At 49.0% G+C, this 25,250-nt stretch overlaps 1 protein-coding gene across 3 annotated transcripts in view; it reads left to right on the top strand.

Moving 5' to 3' along the window:
• VTCN1 (V-set domain containing T cell activation inhibitor 1) overlaps window positions 1-25,250 on the top strand; it is a 267,404-nt gene that overhangs the window by 142,695 nt on the left and 99,459 nt on the right. The window contains exon 5 of one of the 3 annotated variants that reach the window (XM_085620699.1): window positions 15,147-16,426. The exons of the other annotated variants lie outside the window; for them this stretch is intronic. Coding sequence (XP_085476825.1) covers window positions 15,147-15,169 — 23 coding nt within the window. The 3' untranslated portion in view covers window positions 15,170-16,426. Of the gene's footprint in view, window positions 1-15,146; window positions 16,427-25,250 lie in introns of those variants that run through there. 3 annotated transcript variants of the gene reach the window in all.

Here is a 25,250-nt window from a genome sequence, read left to right as displayed (position 1 = left end):
ATTCTGAGTGACCCGTGGGACACCATTTTGTGTATCATCTCGCGGTCACTTCATGATCCCTGGTTCGTTGATTGGTGGGTCCCTGAGGGGGTAACATTGAATTTTCTTGGGATTCCCTGTTTGCTCCAGATGTGCCCCAACATCTTTCTCATTTCTCAATGGGTTGGTGTTGCCAAGGCATGTTGTGTCCAATCCGGGCACCGACGCTGCAGCACTCGACATCTTCGTGGGACAGCTCAAATCCAGCTCCTGGTCATCCTCGACGCCTCCTGGTCCTCGTGGCTGAAGAGCCAAGCTTCACCTCTTTCACCTGAAATCACCCGACATCAGTGGGCATCTGTCCATCGCCTTCCTGGTCACTGGCTAGTGACCCAGACTCTGTCCCCTCTACTTTCAGGTACTTCTCATCTTGGATCTCTTCGGACACTTCGCATCTTCACGGCAGCAGCACTTCTTCGCCAGCTTCCATTGAAATCGACGACGCGACCTGACACCAAATGACACCTATGCACCCGGCTTCCCTGGGTGAGGTAACACGTGTACTCTCGTGCTCCCGTGGGTGTTAGCCCTAGAACTTCCTAAGTCCAAAAGGGTTTTGTCCTGACTCATTTTCAAATGTCCCTAATCTTTTTAAAAATCTAACAGCGACTTTCCCCATAGAAGCTAACGGGAGCTCGTGGCTGTGTTCACACACTGCACACGGCCCCCGTGGGTCCCCTGTGTCACTACCTTGGGTGGTTCCTTGGGGTCCCAGCGATTCTACAGACTCTAGGCCTTGTGTCTAGTTAAGTTGTGGTTCTTATACCACTATTTTAGTATATGATTTGGCTCGCCCCTAGGGCCTGACGTGTATTTGTGCTTTTTACTGTGATTATTGAAGTGTAACATGTGTTTTGACCTCTAGTCTCATAAAGAGACTAGGAGGGTGTGTTTAGTAATAAATACATATATTTGGACGCGCTCTTTGAAGACCTTACCTGTGACCTGGCAAACTTGCTGCTGCTATCGCCGTGAGGGGAACGGCCCTGCTGCTGGGGAAATCCGTGCTTGTAACTTCCCGAGGCCACACCGTAACGGAAGAAAAACTACATTACCTAGGGGCCCTGCTGCTGGGCGCCCGGCTGTGAGGAGATCAGCCTGCGCCCAGCCTGTTTAAAACCCACACAGGCTCAACGCGCGGCGGGACGCGCTCTTTGAAGACCTTACCTGTGACCTGGCAAACTTGCTGCTGCTATCGCCGTGAGGGGAACGGCCCTGCTGCTGGGGAAATCCGTGCTTGTAACTTCCCGAGGCCACACCGTAACGGAAGAAAAACTACATTACCCAGGGGCCCTGCTGCTGGGCGCCCGGCTGTGAGGAGATCAGCCTGCGCCCAGCCTGTTTAAAACCCACACAGGCTCAACGCGCGGCGGGACGCGCTCTTTGAAGACCTTACCTGTGACCTGGCAAACTTGCTGCTGCTATCGCCGTGAGGGGAACGGCCTTGCTGCTGGGGAAATCCGTGCTTGTAACTTCCCGAGGCCACACCGTAACGGAAGAAAAACTACATTACCCAGGGGCCCTGCTGCTGGGCGCCCGGCTGTGAGGAGATCAGCCTGCGCCCAGCCTGTTTAAAACCCACACAGGCTCAACGCGGCGCGGGACGCGCGCGGGCGAATCCCGGGCCAAGGGCGGGCCCGTCCTTGCCCGTCACTGACCGGACCAGACCGGGCCGGGCCATCCCTCTAGCATCGGTCCAACGCGCTCAAGGGACTCTGAGCAACTATAGAGGTTGAGCCAGGTTTCTGAAGGGAGTTTGTCCTATAAAAATCGCCTATAACACTTGATGTGAGAAAGCGCCCTGTGGACGTATCAACTATCAAGTACTTCCGTTCAGTGGACTTGCCCAAACCCGCCAGAAGTTCGGGTAAGACTGTTTTGCGGACACTCACTTCTGCTACTCCAATTTGTATCCTCTATCTTGGACGCTCTATTCCTCTAACTGTTGCTCCACTGATTTCCCCTTCATATTTGGTTTCTTGTTATCCCCACTTTGAGCCTGAGCTGTTTTAGCTTATCCTAGTAAAGCAGTATAATGATTACGAGGGGTAGCAAAAATGGTCCCACACATGTAACAGGCCCAATCGATCAATATATCACCAGAGCGAATGAGGCCATTAACCAAGGCATATCACTTCTTGAGCGTAGGGTGTCCCAAGACCTGGCTATGGCAAGACGCTCTTCCTTGGGGGCACTAGCTCTAGCCAAGTCTCCTGTAAATCAAAGGGAGTCTAGGCCCTCAATGTTAGTGCAGGCCGAGACACACGGAGTTCCTAATACTGTTGATCTCTCGGCATCATTAACATCTTTAGACTCACAATCTAGCACGACCCTTGCTAGGACGCCAGCCCTCCTGAGGAGCCCTGGCCAGGCGCCCCCGATTATTAATGTGTCAAGGAGCAATAGGGAAGGTGCCATCCCCAAATTTAAGAAAGCTAGGGAGGCAACCAAGCGCAAATGCAAATATACCAAAATAGCCCCTACTTCTCACCAACACAGAACCAGTATCCTCAGTCAGGGAGGCCCGTTGGATGCTCCAGCCTCCCCTCTGAATTCAGTTATGCCTGGGGTTTCTACAAGATTGGGAGAGGGGTGCAGGATTTGTGAGGCCAATGATCATCTTTTGTCCAGAATGGATGATCTTATTAAATCTCTTTTACGACCTTTGGAACTGTCACTCTTGAACATTGAAAAATTGTTGACATCTGGGAATAAATCTCTCTCGACTATGCCTCCTAAGGCAGGGCTAGGCGGCGAGCTGACTGTTTCTAGGGAACCCTTCAACCCACCCACCGGGTTGGGCTCGTTATTACTATCATCTAATGACTCGAATAAAGGATCTGAGCCCCTCATGGGTGCTTGTAGGAAGGCTGCTGAACCAGCCAAACCCCAACCCCCAGTTGCTATTTTGAATTCTGTTCCATCCAAATCCCCTGGGAGATCGAATAATAATTCTGACAACGACAGGGATTCGAATGGCCAGCGCTTAAATTTACCACCTGAAGCTGACCCCTATGTCATCATAATGACAGGTGTCCCAGTCCTAAGGCCCAGTATGGAGGAACCCCTGGACTCCCTAAAAAACAAGGTTCAACACTGGCTCACCCAAAACAGACCGCTCCCACCTTCTTGCGCAAGTAAAATCCTAATGGTACGCAGGGTGTCCTGGGTAGGTGGTGGTAAAAAGCGGGTCCGCGGGGATTGTGTTGTCGTAAATTTTGACAATCCATACACAGCGGAATATATCTGCCGCCGTGCCAGAAGTGCTAAGCAGGATGAAATTGAGACACGAAGGCTTTCCTTCTTCTATCCTCCCCCTTATTGTTATCCTGATTCACCAAGGGATGGTCTTAAGGACTCCAAGTGGGCTGGCAGTAGGGCGTGGGATGGCTGGCAGGTCCAAAGGGGTAGGACGGTACCTTTCACCTCAGGTTGGAGTGACTTGCCATTGTCTAACAGATTTAGTTGCCTGGACTCGGTGGATTGACCATCAACATCTACAAGCCAGAGTATGGTGGCTTTGGACCACATCCCTACCAGTTTTTCATTATCCACTGATGATTACCCAAATATTCTTACAGACACTATTTCCACTCCCTCGATCCAGAAGCCGGCCATTTATGCTCCCTCGCAGGTTTTACACACAAGTCCATGCGCAACTTTAATAACGGCTGCCCCCACATCTTTCGTTGGTTGCCCTAGCTCACCCAAAATTTATTCTTATCACTCATTGGACACGTTGAAGAGCCCGAGCCTCTCGTCTTCTCACGATGTGGCAATATGCGCTGGTGTGGTAACCAACACTACCAATCCAACTCCCAATATAGGAGCGACAACTCCAAGCCAGGGAAAGGACCAAATTGTGCCTCTGAAGGTTGCCAGTTGGAATATTGCTGGTCTGGCGAGAAACTTAGCCATCCCTGAGTGGAACGCATTTATTGAAACCTGTGGAATTTGCCTGTTCCAAGAAACGTGGTGTCTAGAACCACAGCATAAACTGGGCTTTACTACCTATTTTGTCCCAGCTGTTCGATCCAAGGAGGGTAAGGGCCGCCCTTCTGGCGGGCTCTTAATTTGGATAAGCATTTCCCTGCGGTGTTCAGTTAAAAGCTTTGCCACTATCTCCCCAGATTTACAGAGACTAACACTTCGAGGCCCGAGCGGAGGGCCGGAACTCGAAATACTGAATATCTATGTTAGAGGCTCTAGGGGTGGAGGATCCACTCTCCCCCTAACTGGCATTGATGAGGAACTCAAAAATTGTGGTTCAAATTCCCTTGTCCTACTAGCGGGGGACTTTAATTGTACTTTCGAACCGCTCGCAGTTGAGGATGTGCTGGGTTGTAGAGATGACGATGCTAGAAGAGGCATTCCATCTTTGTCCATCGCTCCAGTTAAAAGATGGTCTCAAAACGCCATAGACCTTAACGCGCTCTGTCTAGAATACGGTTTGAGAGCTACTAATGGCAGATCTAAATCTGATCAAAAGGGGGCACATACATTTAATAGAATAGGCCATTCGTCCAGGATCGACTATGCCATGTTGAACTTCTGCCTGTGGCCCTTCCTGGAGGATATGGAGGTTCGTCCGTCTATAGAAAGTGACCACAACCCCCTGTTTTTATCCTTCTCTCATTTGTGGAAGAGCAGCTCCTCTATTTTATTTCCGCATGTGTGGAAATCCTCACACGAAGTATGCCCTACTAACTGTGGCAGGCGCCTGAAGTGGAAGGCGTTTAGTGGTAACGAGACCAAGATGCGGGAGGCACAACTAGTAATGGCTAATATCTCATTGCGCCTAGATTCTCCCTCTATAAGTGCACTAGAGGTATCTGTAGCTTTTGCCCAAACCACAAAGGCTATAGGTGACCTATTTATAGCTAAGAATGCGGGTAAGGGGGCTAAGGGAGACTCAAGGAAGGGCCCATTCGGTTGGTTTACAGACTCTTGTCGATTAGCTAAAAGGGAACTATTAAAAGCTGTAAAAGCCAAGAACAGAAATTTAGTATGCATAGCCAGGGGCAACTATAAGAGAGCTCTAGCAAAAGCAAAGGCAGATTGGGAAGACCAGTTTTGGAGTGATCTCAAAGCCGCAAGCGCAAGAAAAGATGCAAAGGGCTTTTGGGACCTCTTGAGATCCAGGGAGAAACCGGTGGACTCATTGATTACTTGTAATGTCCCAGAGACTGCATGGGTTGATCACTTCACTAAACTTTACTCAACGCCTCAGGAAGCGGGGGCGACCCTGAGTCCCTGTCATCCTTACGACTTTGCCCAATTTAAGGATGAGCTTCAGTTTACACCTAAGGAAGTGGAGGGGGCAATAAATAATTTGGTCCCCAATAAAGCAGCAGGCCTGGATGGAATTCCCGGAGACCTGCTACGTGCTAACCCAGATCATTGGGGAAAACTTATCTCTGCCCTACTAAATTCCAACTTCGAAGGGGCATCTCTTCCAACCTCATGGAAGGGTGCTGAGGTCGTTCCTATTTTTAAGAAAGGCTGTCGGAACGACCCGGCCAACTACCGTCCAATAAGTCTTCTAGACACTTCTCAAAAGGTGGCTGGTAAGGTGGTTTTAACCAGGATACTGCAGTGGGTGGAGGACAAGGGCATCCTCTCTGATTTCCAGGCAGGGTTCAGAGTAGGCACGGGGACAATTGAGCAATCCTTCAGATTAATGATGCTTTACTGGAAGGTCGTTCTCCTGGCTAGGGGCAGTCTATATCTCGCCTTTATAGACTTGCGGACTGCCTTCGACCTAGTACCCCGTAGCCAACTCTGGAGAGTATTAAACGAACTGGGTATTCCACCCTATTTGCTAAACCTGCTAATTAATCTACATGCGGACAACTTTGCACAGATCAGGTGGGGTAGCCAGGGGCAAAAAACAGCATGCATCCCTGTAAATAGAGGGGTTCGCCAGGGATGTGTTCTTGCTCCTACTTTGTTTTCGTTATACGTTAATGGAGTGGTGGAGCACCTGCTCCAACATCCAGCAGATGCACCATCCCTGGCTGGCAAAAGAATACCTACCCTTCTATTCGCAGATGACACCCTCCTGATCTCAAAATCCCCGGCAGGTCTGCAGAGCTTGCTAACCAATTTTAAGTCCTTCTGTGATGCAAGAGGGTTGGTCATTAACACTGCAAAGACAAAGTATCTGGTCCTTAATCCCCCTAAAAAACTGGCCAAACCACCGACATTAGACTCTGTCGCGCTGGAGAGAGTCTCAGAGTTCGATTATCTGGGCGTCCGACTCTGTGACTCTATGAGCTGGAACTGCCACCTCCAAAAGATGTTGTTGACACATAAGAGGGTAGTGGGGGCCTTGCTTAAGGAACATCGTGCCTCATCCTTAAAACCTATCGCTGCTGTCCTGGACATTTACAAGGCAAAAGCTGTAAGCGCCGCTCTATATGGAGCTGAACTTTGGGGGGTCCAAAAGGCAGATCTTCTTTCTCGTTCAGAAAACAAATTTCTAAAAGATCTAATGGGGCTTCCGTATAGTACCCCAAACCTCCCCTTGTTCCTGGATACAGGAATCCGCCCATTGAGAGACCATGCAAGGCTTCGCCCTCTTCTCTTATGGGCAAGAATTTGGAGAACGCCAGAACTATCCAGCTACGCAGACGGCCTAACTGACGTGCTGGGTTCATCAGCCTGGGCCAAGATTCCTTGGTTGAGGGAAGTCAAGCGTCTTCTCTACAACCTTGGCCTCGGCGAATATTGGACCAACAGATCTGCTCCTCCTAAGTTGGAGCTGAAAACGATTTATTGGGCCTGGGTAGCGGGTACTAGAAATAGTGATGCCAATCTATGTAGGACATCCATGGATTTTCTCCTAATTAAGGATATGGGTTTCTGCGAACCTTATCTGGACATTATTACAAACCGCAAGGATAGGGCGTTGTACTTTCAATTTAGAATAGGTTTACTTCCTGTTGGTGAACTGACATCTAGGTGGAAGGCCCCAAGCCAGACAATTTCTTCCTGTCCCTTTTGCGAAAACAGGCTTGAGTCTGTGCCCCATTTACTGTTTGAATGTTTGGCTTATTCAGCCCCCCGAAGGAGATGGCTCAAGCCTCTTTGCAGAATATTGGGCACCAGGTTCCATATAGAGGCCATCCGAATACTAAAAAGTGACCCCCGTCCCCTTTTTGTTTGTGGGTTAGCCAAGTTCCTTGGTTGGGCTTGGCGTATCAGATCAATTAGGCTTGCTTATCTCGTTTAATTTGTTTTTATTCTAGTTCTCTGGTTTTTATCTAATTTATCAACACCAGTAGCGGATCTGAATTGTTTGGTCTTTTCGCAATGTACTGATGTTTTTTAAAATGTTAATGTGTGTATTTTACATGTATGCTTTTAAGATATATCTATATCGAAATAAAGCCTTTGATTGATATTTTATATATTTAACTGGTGTGGATATCTTTCATTTAGTAACTCAAGAGATTATAGACGGGAAAAACAAGCTGCTTTACATTCCTTCAAGACTTAGCCTGAAGGCAGCTCTCCCTAGCTACCACTAGGATAGCTTTCAATAAAGGTTGTCTTTAACCTATAACCAATTAGAAATTGTTTGCACTGATCCAAGGTGCCCACTATAACTAGTGAACAGCATATATCAGGCCAACTTCTCACAAAGCCCATGTCTGTCCTGTCAACATATGGTTTAAGTCTGTTGACATGAAGTACCCTGTAGGGACTCCTAGGGGTTCCAAGGTCTACCAAATAGGTGACCTCCCCTTTCTGTTTAACAATTGTATGGGGGGCACTCCATTTGTCCTGGAGGGCTGCTGGGGCCACAGGCTCCAACACCCACACTTTTTGTCACGGCTGGTAAACAGTCGGTACAGCCTTTTGGTCATGCCAGGTCTTTTGTAATTCCTGGCTCGCCTCAAGGTTTTTAGTTGCTTTTTTCATGTACTCAGCCATCCTGGAGCGAAGACCAAGTACATAGTCCACTATGTCCTGTTTAGGCGGTTTGAGAGGTAACTCCCATCCCTCCTTCAACAGACACAAAGGACCTCTAACAGGATGGCCAAACAAAAGTTCAAAAGGGCTGTAACCAACCCCCTTTTGTGGCATCTCCCTGTAGGCAAACAAAGGCAGGGCAAAAGGATGTCCCATCTGCGCCTAGGCTTTTCTGGGAGACCTTTGGTCATGCCCTTTAAGGTTTTGTTGAATCTTTCAACTAAACCATTGCATTGTGGGTGATAGGGTGTGGTGAACGTGTAGTTCACTCCACACTCCTTCCACATTGCAGTCAAGTAACTAGACATGAAGTTTGCGTCCCTGTCAAATACTACCTCCTTAGGAAAGCTTACACTTGAGTATACACCCAAGAGAGCTCTTGCCACCACAGGTGCTGTAGTGGTCCTAAGTGGGGTTGCCTCTGGGTACCTAGTGGCATGGTCCATCACCACCAGGATAAATCTGTGCCCAGATGCAGTTTGAGGATCCATGGGACCAACAATGTCAATCCCAACCCTCTCAAAGGCAACCCCCACCACAGGTAGTGGTATCAGGGGGGCCTTTGTGGTTCCACCTGCCTTGCCACTGGCTCGGCAGGTTACACAGGAGAGACAAAACTCCTCAGTGTCTTCAGACATGTGGGGCCAGTGAAAGTGAGGGACAATTCTGTCCCAAGTATTGTTCTGGCCCAGGTGTCCTGCTAAAGGAATATCATGGGCTAGTGTCAATAGGAAGCCCCTAAACTTCAGAGGTATAACCAACCTCCTGGGTGTACCAGGCTTGGGGTTGGGGTCTCTACACTCTGAATAAAGAAGTCCATCATCCCAATAAATTTTATGGGTGCCACTAGCATTCCCAGCAGCCTTATCAGCAGCTTGCTTTCTGAGGGGTTCAAGAGAGGGGCAGGTTTTCTGCTCCTGGCTCAGATCTGACCTGGAAGGGCTCCCTTTTCCCAAGAACTCAACCTGGGACAGTTCCTTTTTCAGGCTCAAGATCATATCCCTCAGGAGACTGATCTGCATTTTGAGTTAGGTGGGAAGGCACTGCCTTAACCCTACTGCTCCTCCTCTCGGGAGGCACCTGGCCAATTATTCCAGAATCCAGGGCCTGTCCAGTGTTAGACATTTTGGCCTGTGACCTAGTCACAGCAAAGACATGAGCAGGGCTCCCTAACATTTCTGTATGTGTTCTGAGCTCCACTACAGCCCGAGCTGAAGTTTCTAGATCATTGCCAAGCAAGCATTGTGCTGGTATGTCTACGCTTACCACAACCTTCTGAAGGCCAGTTACCCCTCCCCAGGAGAAGTTAACAACTGCCAGAGAATGGTCTGTTCTGACATTGCTAGCATTGGTCACTTGGTACATTTCACCAAGTATAATCTGCCCAGGATCCACAAGATCTTTTGTCACCATTGTGACACTTGCTACTGTGTCCCTGAATGCCAAAGCCTCTTTTCCATTTATCAAAGGCTGCTGTCTGTACTTGCCCAAATTACTGGGACTCACAAAGGAGGACATATCCATGCCCCCATCACAGACTAGGGCAGCCTGAGTTGGAACTCTGACTAGGCCAGAGTCCATCTCAGAACCCAGGGTCAACCCTACTACACCCTTATTCTGAACATTACCACCAGCAATTGTAGCTGTAGTAGGGGGAACAGTTGCCTTAGGGGCAATGGTGGCTGGAGTAGATTCTTTGGACTTGGTGCAGTCACTTGCCCAGTGAGTTTTCTGCTTACAGATTTTGCACTATGGTTTCTTTTGGCCTTTTCCCTTGTTAGTCTGTGAATCCCCACCTGAAGAAGATTTTTGGGGACCTTGTGAAGACTTCTGGTCTTTACCCTACTCCCCACCCTTGTCATAGATTTTAGGATCTTGCTTCTTGGGTTCACCACCTTGGTTCTGTACCTTCTGCCTCACCCTGGTTCTGACCCACTTGTCTGCATTCTTTCCCAATTCTTGGGGAGAGGTCAGATCTGAGTCCACCAGGTACTGGTGCAACAGCTAATTTTGACAGTTCTTAAGGACCTGCTCCCTCATAATTAAATTATACAATCCTTGGAAGTCATGCACTTTGCTGCCCAGTAACCAGCCCCCAGAGCCTTAGTAGCACAATCTACAAAGTCTACCCAGTCCTGAGTCTGTGCCTTCTGGGTTTCCCTGAACTTTAACCTGTATTGCTCAGTGGTTAGGCCAAACCCTTCAATTAATGCACTTTTCAGACTATTATAATCATCTGCCTCCTCTTCTCTAACAGTGAGGAGCTTATCTCTAGCTTTGTCTGCAAAGGAGAGCCATAAGATTGCTGCCCACTGCTCCTGGGGGACCCTTGGAACTTTACAGGCCCTTTCCAGTGCAGTTATCCATTTGTGGATGTCATCCCCACTATGGTAGGGAGGGACAATCTTATTCAGGTTTCTATGGTCATGAGACCTCTCCCTATCTCTATTGATGTTGCTACCACCATGGGACTCTAGTCCCAAATTTTCAAGTTCCGTAGAGCTCTAGGGCCTCCTTATCTAGGGCTACCTGCTTCTTTCTGATTTCAAGCTGAGCTTCCTCATACTTTGGCTTCTGGTAGGGACCCACTGGTTCCTGGCCTTGAAGACATTACTAGTGAGGTGTGGTGTATTGCATTACCTACTCTAGTGTGGCGTACTAAACTCTCTTGAGTTATAGAAAGGGTGTGCTAAGCCCTTAACACACAGCTCTAAGTTCAGTAGAACTTACTGTATTCTAAAGCTTGTATTTTATGTACCTAGGTTACCTTTAGTGGTTTTCAGTTAGTCACTGAATTGAGATTATCTGGTAAAACAATAGCAAGCTGGAATCCCACACGCTGCACACCAATGTGAGAAGTTGGCCTGGTATATGCTGTCCACTAGTTATAGTGGGCACCTTGCAAAAGTCCAAACGACCCCTTATTGGTTATAGGTTAAAGACAACCTTTATTGAAAGCTATCCTAGTGGCAGCTATGGAGAGCAGCCTGCAGGTTAAGTCTTGAAGGAAGGTAAAGCAGCTTGTTTTACCAGTCTATAATCTCTTGAGTGCCTAAATGAAAGACAACCACACCAGGTATATATAAAATATATGTATTTATTTCTAAACATACCCTCCTAGACTCTTTATGAGACTAGAGGTCAAAACACATAAGTTACACTTCAAATATGACAGTAAAAAGCACAAATACACGTCAGGCCCTAGGGGCGAGCCAAATCATATACTAAAATAGTGGTATAAGAACCACAACTTAACTAGACACAAGGCCTAGAGCCTGTAGAATCGCTGGGACCCCAAGGAACCACCCAAGGTAGTGACACATGGGACCCACGGGGGCCGTGTGCAGTGTGTGAACACAGCCACGAGCTCCCGTTAGCTTCTTTGGAGAAAGTCGAGGTTAGATTTTTAAAGATTAGGGACACTTAGAAATGAGTCAGGACCAAACCCTTTTGGAATTAGGAAGTTCTAGTGTCAACACCCATGGGAGCACCGGAGTACTCGTGTTACCTCACCCCGGGAAGCCGGGTGCATAGGTGTCAAATGGTGTCAGGTCGCATCGTCAATTTCAATGGGATCGGCAAAGAAGTGCTGCTGCCGGGAAGATGCGAAGTGCCCAAAGAGATCCAAGCCTGGATCAAAGTCGAGAAGAACCTGAAAGCAGAGGGGACACAGTCCGAGTCACTAGCCAGTGACCAGGAGGACGATAGGCGAATGCCCACCAAAGTCGGGTGATTTCAGGTGAAGAAGGTGAAGCTTGACTCTTCAGCCATGAAGACCAGGAGGCGTCGAGGATGACCAGGAGCTGGATTCGAGCTGTCCCACGAAGGATGTCGAGTGCTGCAGCATTGTGGCCTGGATTGGACACAAATAGCCTTGGCAACAGCAAACCACGCAGAAAAGAGAAAGATGCTTCGGTGCAGACCAGCAAGATCTGAGGGTCTCACCACTTGGTTGGGAGTCAGGGCATGTCTGGAGCAACCAGGGAAGCCCAAGGAAAATCAAAGTTGCCCACGGGTCACTCGGGGTGACTAGGCCAACAATTGTCAGTGGATTCTCTGCTTGAGGTAGGGGCTACAAGTAACCCCAAGCACGACCTCAGGAGACATCGAGAAATCAATGCACTTGCAAAAGTGCACGGTGACCAGGAGTTCCAGTTCCAAGCTACTCACGAGGGCTGCGGGTCTTAGCTTTGCTGGGTACTCGGGTCGGCCTCTGAGATGTTTGGAAATCCCCTTCCTGGGCTGCAAATACTTCAGAGTCCAGCGGGAGCTTCGGAAATGCAGACTGGCAAATTCCTTTGTTGGAGCTTGCCAAGCAGGGGATCCACTCCTTGACCCCAAGGGAGATTTCTTCAGTCCTCTAGTCTTTAGTAGAGCATCGAAGTTCCAGGATTCAGCTTCAGAGTTTCGTCCAGGGATATCTAAAATTCTGGTTACAGAGGTTCCTTACTTATACCTAAGGAAGGGGTTGGACTAGCTCTGGGGACCCTCCTATGGGAGTGTTTGGAAAGAGGGGTGGCTACACCCATTTCCTTTGTCCAATTTCGCGCCCGAGCAGCCCCTGAACCGGTTTGAGCTGGACTATGCACAGGGGACACCAAATGGGCCCCCAGTGCAGGACTTCAAAGCACTCTGAGAGTGCTCCCACCCAGCCCCAATACACATCATCCTGTCTTGAAGGTGGTTACACCTCCCTGTGACAGGAAACCTATTGTCCAGGCCTCCCCTGACGGAGTTTCGGTCAGCAGCAGGAGGCCAGACCCGTGTCTGTGGCTGCAGCATCCATTTTGTGATGCCAGAGCTCTATTAGATTTCTACCGGTTATACCAGTACTGCCATGTCTCTCCTTCTAGAAGGGTGGGATCATATCCTTACATCAAGAACTGATGTGGGGGTATGATTCCAAGGTATTTGATACCAAACAGGACATGTTTACGTACAGCCAGTCCAAAGTTAGCGTTTAAGATATAATGCACTTAAGATTATATGGTCAGGATGCCCCACTGACAACCCCGGAGAAGAGATTCCGAAGGCTGCAGAGGGGCTCAGCTCATGCCTGGGCACCCTTTCACATATAACCAAGCACCCTGCCTTCAGGATTGACGAGGCCTGCTATAGGGGTGACTGATAGGTTACTATGTGCAGTGATAGGTGAGGTATAGTGAACCTATACCTCAGTAAGGGGTGCATGCACCACTTTACCCAGGCTGCAGTAGCAGACCTATGTTGCCATTTTGGAGGGCTTTCCAGGGGTGGCACAATACATGCTTCAGCCCCTGGTAGGACTCTGGGGTACCTATGCCCTGGGTACATAGTATACGATATACTAGGGACTCACAAGGGTACCCCAGAATCCAATCTGGAGTGTACCTAAAGTAGATGCAATCAATTTAGAGAGGAAGCAGCTAGGCTGGGGCCCTGAATAGCAGAGTCCCAGACAGACTAAAGTCGAAAAACAGTGAAACACCAGCAAAAAGTAGGGGTAAACATGTGAAGCAGATCCTACTCTCCTAAAACTACTTGTTTTGATTTCGCTACAGCCAAATATTCCTTCAATTCCATCATTGGTTGAGTATGATATGTAGTGTACACACACCAATCTTATGATTGATGTATTCCTAGCCCAATTCCGAAATGGTAATGTCAATGTTTCTGATGTCGACCCCAAGGGATGGTTACTGTGGCCAATAAGTTCCGATGCATGTCAGCTGTGTTTTCTGAATACAGCGCCAGGTTTGACACAAATCAGACCTGATCCACGTTTCCTGCATTCTCATTCAGTCACCACGTATTCAGTGGAGAAACTGTGTCAGCAATGGTTGGGACACTCTACCCAGTCGTCAGTGAAACAACACCTGTCAATTTTGTCGGATATCATTGATTTTCCTGATTTTCCTTTAGGTTCAAAATCACCTAGAGCAAAACAATTTATTTATGAGGCATATAATGAATTGTGGAAACTATCACAGATGGAAGCTGCGTTGCCCCTGTGTCAAATCGACCAAGCTAATTTGGAAAAAGTTCTTGCAGTTGTTGATAATAACATTAATACATTGTCTTCCCGTATTTGCACCTTAGATAATATTGTTTCCTCTGTTATTGGTATTGTACAGAATGATGTATCTGTGTTGTATCATGGTCAAAATCAATTGCGTTCTGTGATGCAATTTGCTTGGACGTTACAAACGCTCAAAATGGGAAAAGTGAATGCTTCTGCACGTTTTTTACCATTTAATTTGACTGATAAACAGAAATGTATGTCCATGAAAGACGCAACTTATAAGTTGCTGCATATAGCTCAATTAGACCAGTTACCTTTTTCTGTAGCAGAGACTGATTCAGAGGTGTGGTTGATACATGGCATTATTTCACTGCCCTTCTCACTATTTCAGTTTACATCTTGCATGAAACACTTCCCGGTTGGGCGCTTTAAACCACTGGGTAGTGCTTTTATTCATGAATTATGGTCATTGCCTTTTTCCTACAGATGTCAGCATGCAGATAAGGAAGTTTTCCTCACAGGGGAGGATTGTGATTCCACTGTGGGACATTCCCTAGTTTGCAAGCAAGTTAAATTGCACGGCGCCTGTAACGTGTCGGCACCGAATCTGGCTTGTTTTTTAAAAGGTACGCCAGTCCCAGCTATTATTCCCGCACTAACGTTATTTTCAAATGGCAGTTATCTTATTTTGAATAACCACGACTGCTGTGGCTTACGGTCCGGCATCCCGTTTGTAGAAACGGTTTCGCAACAAGTTACTTGGTGCAGCAATGTCCTTTTTCCACCCCTGCATGGGATTGTAGATAGTTCGCTTTGGCCTTCCATTCCAACTCTGAAAACAGATTTCAATAAACTAAGCAGACTCAAAGCGCTATTGTTTCAACAAGAAGTGGCTCTCACATCAGTGTGAGAAACTTTCGAATTGCAGGTGGCGAGAACCGCAAGTGAGGTACACTCGCTACTAAATACAAATCTCTCACTCCATTTTGGAGAATTAACACACCAAATATTTAATGCGTCTGATACTGAAGGTCTTGCTCTTTTTTTAAGCTGGTGGGATCCAGCCTTGTTTCCTCTTTTTAGACTATTTTGGGAGTAATAACAGCCTTTATTCAATCTATTTTTCCAGCTCCTTCGCAGGGTTTCCATTGATCATCTTACTGGCATGCGGCGTGCTGGTACTTCTGCTCCTGTTACGCAATGGCTGCCCATCTTGTGGTACTGCACAGTCCAGGACAATTGCAACTGTTTGGATGTTTGCCATTGGCAACGCTTGGTGTGAGATATGGACTTACTTTTCGCTTCGCCTATTTCACTTGCGTGCAACCTCTGTTCTATTGCCGACGGTGCCCTTTCTGTTGGGCCTTGGATATCCGCCTCTCCAACACATCCGGTGCTGACCTAGATTATGATCTGTTAATGGGTCCGTTACTGGCCCATGACCAGGCCTGTTCTAGGGACGGCCTTTTGATGCGTGCCGGTGCACTTCGAGTGTTGGCAGGTCGTAATACCTGTGAGGGTGCACAGCGCCTCTTGCAATGGAGTTTCATCAAGTATCACGCAAGTTGCCCGGATATGCTCTTAGAGGCATTGGATTATGAGGAGCACGTGTGTGCCTTGAAACTGCTCAACTGGATGGCATCCTTCTTTGCTGTGAACGACAGGGATGACCTTTTGGAAAAGCTTGCATTCCTGCACATAATTTGGTGAATTTTCCGAACTCGCTTAAAACATTTTAAACTAAGATCTTTGCATTTTTTTACTCTGCTTATCGTTTCACTCTGTTTTTCTATGTGCTACGACCTGGCCAAGGGGAGGGTGTCACGTGGCCGATAAGGACATTGTCGATATTGCTAATTTAGCATGAGCTCGGCAGCCATGATGCAGCTGTTGCACACATTACTACATGGCTTTATTTTTTAAAGACTCTGTGTATGACTTTCACATGAGAACCATCTGCTTTGTTCGTTCCTGGAGTTTAGTCTGAAGACTGTGAGCAAGGTTGATAAACAATGCCCCTTGTTAGTCTGTTCTGGTCAGGCCCTAGCACCGAGACAAAACACGCTAACACAGCTGCACTGCTGGAAACTCATGCTTTGATATTATGGGAATGCATGTTTGGTTAACACACACTTGGAGAGTCAGCTTTCTAGGGAGAACAGCAATGCGGTTCCTATGATGTAGACATACCATCTAGGCACTAACGTATGGGGTCTGCTGACAAAGCCCAGCGGTCTCCTATTATATAATAATACTCCTTCTTCTTACCAAGGGGGGGGTAGGGTAGGCATTATGGTCCTTTCTCTATTGTCTTTATATGATGACATCTCCCTTTATAATATATGGCCGTGCTGCAATGCTAACTGTTATGCATTTTTCTGCTGGTTGTGGCATGTATACTGCATGTTAGAGCACAATAATTAAAATAAACATTTTAAACTATATTCATGCCTCAGTAAGTTCTTATTGTGGACAGGTATGAGAGAGAGCAAAAAGGTGTGTCTTGTTACCGTGATTCCTGAGAGATCCGGGAGTGTTGTGTTCTGGGGTGTCTAATCATTTGCTTCATCGTGACTGTGTTAGAGGGCAAGTGAGACACTATAGCTAGTCGGTCCTGGGCTCGTGGGCACTAAGGTGGTGGGAAGGCTTAGCCCTTTTACACCAAGGTCCCATAGTCCTGCGCATAGTTCTGTGTATGTGTAGAATCCCTGCAACACTTCCTGATCAAAAATAATTCCTGGAGGTGTTTTCCTCATTCTGTGTGTGCTGCAGAATGCAGCACACATGGAAAGGGGAAAAAATGAGGAGAAATAAAAACATATCTCCTCGTTGTGCCTGCCATGGAGAGGTTTAAGGTTTTGATGCATTCCCAGGTTTATGCCACGTTGTAAATCTGGGAATACGTCAACACCCATGGATGTTGCAAGGGAACACCCACCGCCATGACCATGGAACGCTTCCCTGACACAGTGTAAGGCAACGCAACCACCTGCACTGCATGGCCTTACACCATATCTACGTGGCCATGAAAATCAATGCAGGGTGGATTTGCGTAACCTCGTAGCTACGGGTCTGCAATCTGCACCTCATGAGCATCAGAAAAGTGATGCTCTGGAGGTGCAATTGTGCCGCAAGGGGCTTGTAAATAAACCCCCCAGTTCTAGATTGTCCTCTCAATAACCAATGTGGGGTCCATTTTTAGTGTAGACGAGTGGCCAAAGTAGCTCTAGGAGAAGCGAATCCATGGCAGATTCACATGAGATACTTTTAAATGCAGTACATTTCATAGGCGCTGGGTGTGGGGGTGCTGGGGTGCAGCAGCACCCCCATAATACCAAGGCTGCAGTTCAGATGGAGAATGAACAATAAAGACCCGTTACAGTTTGTGCTTGTCTGCTTGAGTTTCAAGGACAGAGGCCAAATTTCAGGCTGTCTTCTGATTTGTTTAGTGTGCTGCTTGGTGTTTACATTCTTTCTATGTCTTCAAAGTGAACTTTGTGACCCGATTGGGGGATTCAGGATGTGTGAAAGGAAAGGCTGTATGGTGGAACCATACAACACAATTTAAATACCTCTAAATGAACTGTTCACATATTTCATAAAACAACAAATGATGGACAGAATGCTGACAATGCAAACATTCTCCCCCAGTCAAAAGATCTGGGTTAAATCCATCATTATTTTGCCCACTACGCCACCCTACTTTGGACCCAGCCATATGCAAATCAGTCTTGACCCTGTGCCCCATGGGAACAGTCCAGACTGAACTGCCAGGTCCTCGATGGACCGCAAACAAGCATCCTAGGACCAGTTTCAAGGTATGTCACCCTTCTTCAACCAGGCTAGCTTGAATCCAATAGCGCAGTGAGCAAGGGACCCACGTCTGGGCATACCCATCCCACTTAGGGTGAAAAGTGTTACAGCAAACAAATGATGGACGGAATGCTGACATTGCAAACATTCTCCCCCAGTCAAAAGATCTGGGTTAAATCCATCGTTCTTTTGCCCACTAGGCCACCCCAGTTTGGGCCCAGCCATATGCAAATCAGCCTCGACCCTGTGCTCCATGGGAACAGTCTAGACTGAAACGGCCAGGCTAGGTCCTCCCTGGACTGGAACAAGCATCCTGGGACCAGTTTCAGGGTATGTCACCCTTCTTCAGCCAGGCTAGCTTGGCAGTTTGGGCTGGACTGTTCCCATGAGGCACAGGGTCAGGACTGATTTGCATATGGCTGGCTTCAAACTGGAATGGCATGGTGAGCAAAGAAACGAAGGATTTAAGCCCAGATCTCTATACTGGGGTGAATGTATGACATTGTTCTGCATTCTGTCCATCAACTGTTATTTTTGCATTTGTCACCCCGAGTGGGACTGGTATGCCCAGACGTGGGTCCTGTGCTCTCCATGCCACTGGAATCAAGCTATCCTGCTTGAAGAGGGGGGAAACTCCAAAACCAGTCCCAGGATGCTTGTTTCCAGTCCAGGGAGGAAATGGCTTGGCAGTTCGGTCTGGGCTGCTCCCATGAGGCAGAGGGTCAAGACTGATTTGCATATGGCTGGCTTCAAACTGGAATAGCATGGTGAGCAAAAAAACAATGGATTTTGGCCCAGATCTCTGTACTGGGGTGAATGTATGACATTATTCTGCATTCTGTCCATCAACTGTTGTTTTTGCATTTGTCACCCGGAGTGGGAAGGGTATGCCCAGACGTGGGTCCCTTGCTCTCCATGCCACTGGAGTCAAGCTATCCTGGCTGAAGAGGGGTGAAACCCCGAAACCGGTCCTAGGATGCTTGTTTTCAGTCTAGGTTTTTGCACATATTTCAGAATACATCTGCAGTTACGAACGCACAAATGAAACATATATTTTTGTAATCCTGAAGTGTGATGGAAACAAAGACTTGAACGGGCTCAGAACTAAGGGGCATATTTACAAGGCGGCGATAGAAAATTATCTGTTACCTGGTACCTGGTCTATAGAGGCCAGAAGACAGTACATGGTCTGTAGAGGCCAGGATAGGGTACATTACCTGTAAAGCCCAGAAGAGGGTACATGGCCCGTGGAGACCATTAAATGGTACATGGTCTATAGAGGCCAGAAGAGAGTACATGGTCTGTAGAGACCAGAAGAGGGTGCATGGTATGTAGAGCCCAGAGGAGAGCACCTGATCTGTAGTCACTAAGAGAGAGTTTAATGGACAAGAAGGGATGGCCAGGTCTCCAGTGAGTAGGAGAGGATCACAGGGGCATATCAGCAACAACCGGCGATAATTATCGCCAAGCGCACTTAGCGCTAGGATAATTATTGCTGGCTTACGTGGATTTTTATCACTGAGATAGCTTGCTATTAGCAATGCTTATCTCAAAAGTGATAAAAATCCTGGCGCTAACTGCCTAACGTGAGATTATCGCTGGAAACCCAGCGATAATTTCACGAAGTGTGGCGTTAGCTTGCTGATAGGGATTCACAAATTTAGCCATGATATCCACCTTCCACAGGATATCATGGCTAAGTCAGTCCTGAAGCAGACGTAAGGAAAGTAGCGATAACAGGAGTTATCGCTACTTTTCCTGCCGCTATGCTTCATAGCGTGGGGTCTGATGATAGGAGAAATGTCGTTTAGCGACATTTCTCCTGTCATGTTAGGTCAGGAACGCCCACTTTGCATCTCATTAGAGATGCAAAGCTGGGTGTTAGGAATCCCGACGCTAATGCAAGGTTTCACGCGTTAGGGTGACCTTGCTAATTAGGCGATAATTAGAAAACGGCCGCAAAAGCGGCGATAATTTTATCGCCTAATTAGCAAGGTCACGCTAACACGTAAAACCTTGCATTAGTGCACGAAATCTTAACGCCCAGCTTTGCATCTCTAATGAGATGCAAAGTGGGCGTTCCTGACCTGACATGACAGGAGAAATGTCGCTAAGCGACATTTCTCCTATCATCAAGCCCAACACTATGAAGCATAGCGACAAGAAAAGTAGCGATAACCCCTGTTATCGCTACTTTCCTTACGCCTGCTTCAGGACTGACTTAACCATGATATCCTATGGAAGGTGGCTATCATGGCTAAGTTTGTGAGGCCCTATCAGCAAGCTAACGTGAGATTATCGCTGGGTTTCCAGCGATAATGTCACGTTAGGCAGTTAGCGCTAGGATTTTTATCGCTTTTGAGATAAGCGTTACTAATAGCACGCTATCTCAGCGATAAAAATCCACATTAGCCGGCGATAATTATCCTCACGCTAAGAGTGCTTAGCGATAATTATCGCCGGTTGTTGCTGAGATGCCCCCAAGGAAGACCCTTGACCTGGAGATGCGCGGATGGTGAATATGCGGGGGACCCCAATGTCCACGCTGTATCCTTTGTGCGTTGTATGGTTTCATCAGTACACGTGTATGTGTTTGGGACAGCGTGCTCTGAAATGCATCACCGGCTCCATAACACAACCATACCACTGTTGCCTAATACATTTGCGACACTTGTTCATTGTGTAAAGCGTGGATTTCTCACGTCCCTAGGGGCATATTTACAAGCAGGCGATAAAAAATTATCGGCGCTTTTGCGGCCGTTTTCGGCCGAAAAGCGGCGATAATTTTATCGCCTAATTAGCATGACCACGCTAACGCGTGAAACCTTGCTTTAACGTGAGGATTCTTAACGACCAGCTTTGCATCTCTAATGAGATGCAAAGTGGGCGTTCCTGACCTATCATGACAGGAGAAATGTTGCTAAGCGACATTTCTCCTATCATCAAGCCCCACGCTTTGAAGCATAGCGGCAAGAAAAGTAGCGATAACCCCTGTTATCGCTACTTTCCTCACGCCTGCTTCAGGACTGACTTAGCCGTGATATCCTATGGAGGGGGACATCATGGCTAAGTTTGTGAGGCCCTATCAGCAAGCTAAAGTGAGATTATCGCTGGGTTTCCAGCGATAATCTCACGTTAGGCAGTTAGCGCCAGGATTTTTATCGCTTTTGAAATAAGCGTTGCTAATAGCACGCTATCTCAGCGATAAAAATCCACGATAGCCGGAGCTAATTATCCTCACGCTAAGAGCGCTGAGCGATAATTATCGCCGGTTGTTGCTGATATGCCCCATGGAGTGCAGGGATGAAACACTGATGGCAGCACCCCTACGCTGAAAACTGTTCCAGCGGCACTGATAAATACACAGGGCACCCCGAAACTCTGGCCTGGCCTGGACCTAGGAACCGACGCTGAACACTCCAAGCCTGGAGATGGACCGGGTGCGAGTGTATCACGCCCGGTTTATGCCGACACCGCAGGGGTTCGCTGCAGTACTACCACATTATCACTGTCAGAAATGGGGCCAGCCTGCACCTCTATCCTCAGTGTGCTGGGCTAGCCACTTCACATCTATAGGCTTGCCAGCTGGATGCTCACCAGCTCACAGTTCTTGCCCAATAGCTCACAGCTCGGTGCTCATGGCTCTATGCTCACCGGCTTGCAGCTCGGTGCTCAAGTATGATCACCATCTCACAGTTCAATGCTCATAATTCTATGCTCACCAACTCACAGCTTGGTGTTCACTTCTCTATGCTCCCCACCATACAGCTCAGTGCTCACATTTCTATGCTCACCAGCTCACAGTTCGATGCTCACGGTTCTATGCTCACCAGCTCATGGCTCATGGTTCTATGCTCACCAACTCACAGCACTGTGTTCACAGTTCTGTGTTCACAAACTCACAGCTCAGAACTCATATTTGTTTGCTCACCTGCTCACATCTCGGGTGCACTGTTTTAAGCTCACCAGCTCACAGCTTGGTGCTCACTGTAATATCGCGAGAGGCGATGGGAGAGCCCCCGCCTCTCGTCGCGATAGGGGTGATTTAGTAATGTACAAAACCCCAGTTTAACGTGTTTAGAAGTGGTCTCGACCAAGGTCCAGACCACGTGATTAAGTTAATAAAAAGCCTGGGACCCCGGCACGGAGTTAGTGTTGAGCTAACGATAATACTCTACCTGGCATACTGTGTATTTATTCAGCGTCGTGGGCCCAGACCCCCACGACACTACACTGGCGACGAGGTGGTGCCAGCTGCTGCTGCTCGACCTCAACCCCACCGTGCCAAGCGCCTACCGTCACCTCGCTCCTGCTGGTCGCCGAGCGGCCCCTCCCGCTGTTGTGCCTCGCTCGTTGTGAGCATTGCCGGAGGCTTCCCGCTGATTAACGAAGCATCGTGGCGGCCAGAACTTGCCGTTGAAGTGCGCCTGTGGTGCTGCCACATCAGGGACGACTGCAGCGTGTGAACCGATGCCCCGCAAACCGCCGTCATCAGCCCGGTGAGCATTCACCAGAGCCGTGTTTCACCCCTCCTAGAGGTCGCGCACTGCAAGCGCCCATACTGTACAGTGCCTTCAGGTCATCTGGCCACCAAGCTCCACCAGCTCTCTCAGGTGCTGCTGCCAAGCACATCCTAGAAGCTCACCTCCAGGACTTCCTCGGCCCTACCACGCCTCACAGCTTCACGCCACTTCACCGGTGGATCCTTCCCCCCCAGCTGGCGCTGGAGCTGCTGCCTGCCTCCGGGACACAACCCTGGGCTGGAGGTCAGTCCGTACCACCTGTAGTGTGCACGCCCCAGAGTGGCCCCGGACACCGTCTCCCGCTGGTCAGCCACCAGTGAAGACACCGCCGCCTGGGTTTCAATGTTTGCTTCGTAATGCCGTCTTCGCTCTGGTGCCGCACAGACGCCGTGGCATAGCCGTCCTGCGCCCCTGAGTTTACCCACTACAGTGCCGCCATGGCCACCGTCCCGCCACTGGAGCCCTTTTCCATAACTGGTCCGCCGCCTTCCCTGGCTGCACGATGGAAGGAATGGGTGGAACGGCTAGAGACATTCTTTGAAGCTGCTGAGATTAAAGAGCGACGACAGCGGTCCATGCTCCTTCATCTGGGCGGCGCGGAAATCCACAAAATAGCGAAGACTGTACACGAAGCAGGGCCCCCGAAGACCTACGCCACTTTGCGGGATGCCATCACCGCGCATTTCGAGCCATATGCGAACCCGGACTACGAACGCTTCCTCCTCCGCCAAGCAAAACAGCTCCCGGAAGAATCTGTCGACGTATTCTACGCTCGGCTCAAGGAACTTGCGAGCACGTGCACCCTGCCTGATGAAGACGATGAGGTACGAGCACAATTCATACAAGGGTGCGCTTCCTCAAAACTGTGTGAACGTGTCCTGGAAGAGCATAACATGGTGATGAAGGACATACTGACCCTGGGACGCTCCAAAGAATTGTCCAAGGCCAGTGCAGCCCATATGGATCTAAAAGCTCTGGCGTCCATCAAAGAAGAACCAGTCTGTGCTGTCCAAACCAATCCGCGAGACACACGGCAGAAGCCCAGAAGACCCTCAGCCCAAGGATCGGGACATAATCTTAAACTCCGCCTCTGTGGATGGTGCGGGGACCCGCTCCCACACGACGGCACGTGCCCAGCCCAAGGGAAGAAGTGCAGTGCCTGCGGAAAAGTCAATCACTTCTCCAAAGTCTGTCGCTCAAGACCATCAAGGCGATCACAAGGTCCTCCGCGACCAGTGCGCGCGCTGGAGCCAGCACCCGGTGATTCCTCAAGCGGAGACATGGACGATGATGAAGCCGCCACTGTGCACGTGGTGCACATGCTACATGCCCTCTCGGTGCCACTGCAAGCGGCACCCATGTGCACCGTTCAAATGCAAGGGCATCCGGTAACAACGCTCATTGACACCGGCGCCACAAACAATCTTATGGCCCTCTGCGCATACAGGCTGCTGCCCAACCCGCCAGCGCTCCGCAGCACCAACGTTCCAACGTTCAAGTGTACGCGTTTGGGACCCACACTCTACTCCGAATGTGCGGGGTAATCCAGACGGAAATCTCGCACAGTGATGTCTGTCGGTCGGCCAAAGTCTATGTTTCCAGAGAAGGTTCAGGTTTTCTACTCGGCTGTCGCACAGCCCAAGAACTGCGACTCATCCAGTTTGCGTTTGCAGTGCAAGCACACAATTTGGACAGGCTGATATCTGAGTTCGCACCCCTATTCGACGGAATCGGGTGCCTCAAAGGCCCGGCAGTTCGCCTACACATAGACAAGTCAGTCGCACCGGTGGCTCTCAGACACAGGAGAATTGCCTTCCATCTCCGACCAAAAGTGGAATCAGAGTTCCGCATGCTGGAAGCGGCCGGAATCATCGAACGGGTGAGTGGTCCCACTCCATGGGTGTCGCCCATCGTGGTCGCGAAAAAACCTGATGCCGCCCGCATATGCATCGACATGCGGATTCCGAATCTCGCCATCAAACGGGAACGCCACCTAACGCCAACGGTAGATGACATCATAGGCGAGCTTGCAGGGTCAAAGTAGTTCTCGAAGATGAACCTTCGATCGGGATATCATCAAGTCCCGCTCCACCCGGACTCGCGTCCAATCACGACATTCTCCACCCATGCCGGTTTGTGGCGTTACAAGCGCCTGAACTTCGGAATCTCCAGCACAGCCGAAGTATTCCAAAATATCATCAAAACAGTCCTGCAGGGGCTAGAAGGAGTGCTCAATGTGAGCGACGACATCCTGGTCACGCCCCTTCTCTAGAAGAACACATCGTCTGCCTCAACGCAGTGTTCACACGCCTGAGAGATCGCGGCCTCAAACTCCACAGGGAGAAGTGCGAGTTCCTCCGCCGAGACATGAGCTTCTTTGGGTACCGATTTTCAGACCGGAGCATTGGGCCTGATCCTGCCAAAGTCAATGATGTACAAGATGCGCCCACCCCCACCTCGGTGACGGAAGTCCGCAGCTTTCTAGGCATGGTCACATATTGTGGCAGGTTCATCCAGAACTTGTCGGACCTGACAGGCCCCCTTCGAGAGCTCACAAAGACCACCACCCACTGGAACTGGGGCCCAACACAGGAGCAAGCATTCCAACAGACCAAGGCCGCATTGTCCGCAGACACAACCCTTGTATACTTTGACCCACGCCATGACTCCCAACTGGTCGTAGACGCCAGCCCCACCAGTCTAGGTGCCGTCTTAGCACAACGCCAGGATTGCGGTGACTGGGCGCTGTTAGACGGACCGGGAGGGTCGGCCGAGGACAAGGGGAGAGGTCTCCGGGGAGAGCCGTCTCCAGCGATCGTACAGACGAGTAACTTCCCCCCCACAGATGTACACCACACAAAGATAAGGTTTAACGTTCTTTATAAGCAATCTTTAGG

Source organism: Triturus cristatus, chromosome 8 (genome assembly GCF_964204655.1).
Source record: "Triturus cristatus chromosome 8, aTriCri1.1, whole genome shotgun sequence".
NCBI classification, from domain to species: domain Eukaryota; kingdom Metazoa; phylum Chordata; class Amphibia; order Caudata; family Salamandridae; genus Triturus; species Triturus cristatus.
The sequence above is the reverse complement of the archived record's forward strand: the minus strand, read 5'-3'. Positions and strand labels throughout refer to the sequence as shown.